Genomic DNA, 5000 nt, shown 5'->3' on the forward strand with positions numbered 1-5000 from the left:
GTTATTATTACTATTAGCATCAGCATTGTTGTGGCCGTGGCCGAGTCGTAGTAAATGTAGTCCACCGCCGATGTTATTATTACCATTATTATTATTATTATTATTAATATTATTATTACCATTACCATTATTATTATTATTATTATTGTTATTATTATTATTATTATTATTATTATTATTATTATTATTATTATTATTATTATTATTATTATTATTATTATTATTATTATTATTATTATTATTATTATTATTATTAATAATATTACCATCATTACCATCATTATTATTATTATTATTATTGAAACCGCTATTATTGAAGTTATTATTACTATTATTATTATTGAAATTATTATTATTATTATTATTATTATTATTATTATTATTATTATTATTATTATTATTGAAATTATTATTGAAATTATTATTGAAATTATTATTATTATTATTATTATTATTATTATTATTATTATTATTATTATTTGAATTGTTTGAATTATTATTTGAATTATTATTATTATAATTACTGTTATAATTACTGCTATAAATATTATTACTACTAGCGGCACCTGTAGTTCCATCTCCATTCTCATTAAAATTTAAGTGTAAATTTGCATATTCATTACAAATTGGAGCAGTCTCCATAGCCATTCTGCTAAATGACTGAACAAAGGTATTATTTGGTCTATTTTAAAAAATAAAAAAATAATTAACAAAGGTCAGTAAAAGAGAATATTATAAGATTTGAAGAAAAAAAAAAAAAAAAAAAAAAAAAAAAAAAAAAATATAAATTATAATTACACTGCAAAATTTTGAGATAAAGTATATTCAACATAACGTTTAATATAAGGCATTTGAAAGATATCAAAGATTGAAGGTCTTTTAGTAGGTTGTTTCTCTAGTAATTGATAAACTAAATTTTGTAAATCTTGAGAATAATTTGGAGAGATTGGTAATGGTTGACCTTGTAAGATTTGAAATATTAATGAGGGCATTTCCTTTGCATCGAATGCATGTTTCAATGTGATCATTTCATATAGACAACAACCCAATGACCAAATATCTGATTTAAAATCGTATGCTCTACTACCAAAACATTCTGGACTCATATAATATGGTGTACCAATCATTGTCTTTGCAAACTCTGATGAATTCAAAACTCTTGATATACCGAAATCACCAATCTTTATAATGTTTTTCTTTGTTAAAAATATATTTTGTGTTTTTAAATCTCTATGTATAACTTTTTTCTTGTGCATATATAATAATCCTAATGCGATTTGAATAAACCAATCTAATATTTGCTATTTTTTATTTATTTAAAAAGTAAAAAAAAAAAAGTAAAATTAAATAAATATGTATAATTAATATTAATTTCTCCTTTTAACAAATAAAAATAAAAATAACTTTCAATATACATACATATTCAGAAATGAATTCGTTTTTCTTTTTTTGAAGCGTTGTGAATAAGTCTCCCGATTCACAATAAGCCATAATGATACAAAGGAATTGATTATTTTCAATTTGAAAAGATTCAAAGTATTCGACAATATTTGGATGTTTTAATTGAGATAATACATTTACTTCGTGTAATGTATCTTTTGTCTTTTCTCTCTCTTTTAAAAAGATTTTTTTCATTACATATTTTTTTTTATCGATTGTACTTCTTACTAAATAAACATCACCATGCGATCCATTACCAATTTGTTTAATTATATCATATTTATCCATTCCATTGATTTTATTTATTTTTATATAATTATATAAAAATAGTGTTTATTTATTTATTTATGTTGTTGTTTTTGTTGTTGGTACGTTTATATTTATTTTTTTTTTTATTTTAATTGATAGTAGTGTAGATGTTAATGATAGTAGTAGTAGTAGTAGTAATAGTGTATAATTGATAATTGATAATAGATAATTGATAGTAGTGGTAGATGTTAATTGATAGTAGTAGTGGTAATAATAGTGGTGGTAGTTGTTTTTATATTACTTTTTTTTTATTTATTGGTGTTTATGTATGTGTTTGTGTGTGTATATACTTGATTTTTATTATTATTATTATTATAGTTGGTTGTAGATGATATAAAGAAAGTGTAATATTGTTTAATGTGGTGAATTTTTTATATACTCTATTTTTTTTTTTTTTTTTTTTTTTAAATAAATATTTATTTTAAATTTTTTTTTTTTTTTTTTTTTTTTTGATGATAAAAGTGTTATTTAAATTTTGAAATGGTACAATTGTATTTATTATGCGTGAAAATATTTATGTAATAATATGTATGACTGAGTGCGTGTTGTGTGATTATAAATTGAAAAAAAATAATAAAAAAATAAAAAAAAATAATAACTAAAAAAAAAAAAAAAAAAAAAAAAAAAAAAAAGGTGTGAGTTATTTAATTGAAGTGTTTGGGGTACTGTTTGTGATGGGTGTGTATTATTTTTGTTTTTTGTAAATTTAATTTTTAATTTTTTTATATTTTTATTTATTTTTTTTTTTTTTTTTATGTCTGTATCTAACTGTGATTGCTATATTGATTGAACTATAAATATAAAAATAAACCAACCCAATGATTAGTGTTATATATTAATGATGCTTTTATTATTTTTTTTTTTTTTTTTTGTGATATGAGGATCAGTGAAGAGAAAGAAAGAAAAAAAATAAATAAATAAATTTATATAAGTATAAAATATTTGTGTAATTTTAATAATAATAATAATAAATATAATAATAAATGAAATTTTTTTTTTTTTTTTTTTTTTGAAGTTATAAAAAAAAACACAACAACAAATTAAGCATTTAATTTAAAAAAATAAAAAAATAAAAAAAAAAAAAAAAATAATTGTTCGTATTGACAAATTAATTAAAAAAAATTTTATTTTAAAAAATATTGAAAAAAATTGAAAAAAAATCAATTCTATAAAAGGTTTGGTTTGATCGGTGAAAAGGAAAGATTTTGTCAATCTATCTTATAATTAAAGATTTTTTTTTTATATATTATAAAATTTTCTTTTAAAAAATATTTCCTTTTTTTTTTTAAAAAAAATTATTGAAAAAAAAAAAATATATTAAAAATTATTATGGACAAAAAAGGATTATTAGTTTATGTTATTAATAGAATTTAATGCGTGTGTGTGTGTGGTTGGCAAAAAAAAAAAAAAAAAAAAAAAACTCTAATAAAAAAAACTCTAATAAAAAAATAATTAGAACAAAACTCCTTTTTTGTGCACACTTACAATTTAGGAAAATAAAAGACACACAAAAAATGATTTTGTAAAAAAAAAAAAAACCACCCCTTTAAAAATTCAACCTCTAAAAAAAAGATCAATTCGACCAAAAATTAGATATATTACGAGATTTTTTTTTTTAAAAATTTTTTTTTTCTTTTTACTTTTTTTATTTTTTTTTATTTTATTTTATTTTATTTTTATTTTTATTTTTATTTTTTTTTTTTTTTTTTTTTTTTTTTTATGGGCTTTTATGTGCGAAGCCCCTTTATGAAAATATGATATTTCATAAAAAATAAATATTTATTTAAAAAAAAAAAAAATTTTATTTTTGTTAAAATATGTTGTGGGTTGATATAAAATTTTTTTTTTTTTTTTTACATTTTTGGTTTTGATTGTAACTTGTTTGAAATTGGTAAAGAAGTTTTTAATTCTTCATAGACTCTAACACCAGTTTCAAGAGCTCCATTTATAGTTGAGAGATCGTATGTTGTAGCTGTTGCTTCACCTGCAAAGAATAATTTATTATCAATAGGCTATTTTTGTAAAAATGAGATTTTTTTTTTTTTTTTTTAAAAAAATATAAAAAAAAAAAAAAAGGGTGATATTACAATTAATATTTTATATCAATTGATTCATAATATATATTTTATATTAACAAAAAAAGGATTATTTTGTTTTTTTTTTTTTTTTTTGTACAAGTTGTGGTTTTTTGGATTTTTAAATTTAGATCACAAAAAAAAAAAAAAAAAAAAATAAGAGATATTTTTTGATTTTTAGATTAAAAATTATTTTAATCAATATTAGAGATTAATAATTTATGAATATTATAATTATTATTATTATTTAAAAAATAATAAAAAGAAGATTTTGGTTAGTATTTTTTTTTTTTTTTTTTAAATCTTAAGATATATTTAATTTTTTTTAAAAAAAATAAAAATAAAAATAAAAAAAAAATATATATTATTAAGAAAATAAAAAAATTTTAAATTTACCTCTGCTAAAATTTCATTTGGATAATTTTTATATGGATAAGTTGAAGGAATAATTGATGGATAAGAATAGGCACCACGTACGAATGGATTCTTTTGCCAATCATAAACCATATGTGAGATAAAAGAGTCAGAGGCAGGTGTCCAACCATTTTCAGAAGTACCAAACATAGCATCTAATTGATCGAGGAAAGTACGAATTTGTTTTTGTGGTGATAGAGCACTGATGGCTTTAGCTTGGTCACCAGTGATGAAGCCAACTGAAACATATTCAGAAGGTTGTCCAGGAACGAGTGGACGATATGGTGGACCGTCCATCCAAATTTGAGGTACTGGACTATCACCACAAAGAACCAATTGACAATTATTTAACCAAAACTTTTTATTGAATTTAGCGATGATTTTCATACCACCGTCCATACCGATGGTTTTAATTGCGATTTTCTTTCTCTCTGGTAATTCTGGGGTGAAGGTGATATCACCATCTTTTAAGATTTGTAGTGGCACAGTTACGACCACACGTTGGGCTTGAACCACTTGACCGTTGTAGGAGGTGACTTTAACCAATTTCTCGTCCTTTGTGGTATCGATATGTTTAACTCTCCAATTGAGGTTAATATCCAATGATTTTGAAAAATGATCCAACATAATCTTTGAAGATTGTTGAACTTTGTAATTGTTTGGAATTGTGTTTGGTTTACTATCTTCTCTTGCTGCTTCTTTAACACCAATTCTATCGAGATCAGTTGCCCATGTCTTTGAGTAGATTGCATCGGCCAAACC

At 20.9% G+C, this 5000-nt stretch overlaps 2 protein-coding genes across 2 annotated transcripts in view; both read right to left on the reverse strand.

The window, feature by feature from the left end:
• Positions 1 to 1728, reverse strand: nek4 (NEK family protein kinase; the record flags this gene model as incomplete). Its single annotated transcript, XM_631224.1, has 3 exons — positions 1 to 682; positions 799 to 1301; positions 1420 to 1728. Coding segments are annotated over 3 exons (1494 nt in total), but the record flags the coding sequence as incomplete, so codon positions are not given.
• Positions 1729 to 3602: 1874 nt separating this feature from the next.
• DDB_G0289265 (hypothetical protein) overlaps positions 3603 to 5000 on the reverse strand; it is a gene marked incomplete at both ends in the record, with an annotated part of 1854 nt that continues 456 nt past the window's right edge. The window contains 2 exons of the mRNA XM_631225.1: positions 3603 to 3761; positions 4221 to 5000. The exon at positions 4221 to 5000 is cut by the window's right edge and continues 456 nt beyond it. Of these exons, the coding sequence (XP_636317.1) occupies positions 3603 to 3761; positions 4221 to 5000 (939 nt within the window). The remainder of the gene's footprint in view (positions 3762 to 4220) is intronic.

Source organism: Dictyostelium discoideum, assembly GCF_000004695.1.
Source record: "Dictyostelium discoideum AX4 chromosome 5 chromosome, whole genome shotgun sequence".
NCBI classification, from domain to species: domain Eukaryota; phylum Evosea; class Eumycetozoa; order Dictyosteliales; family Dictyosteliaceae; genus Dictyostelium; species Dictyostelium discoideum.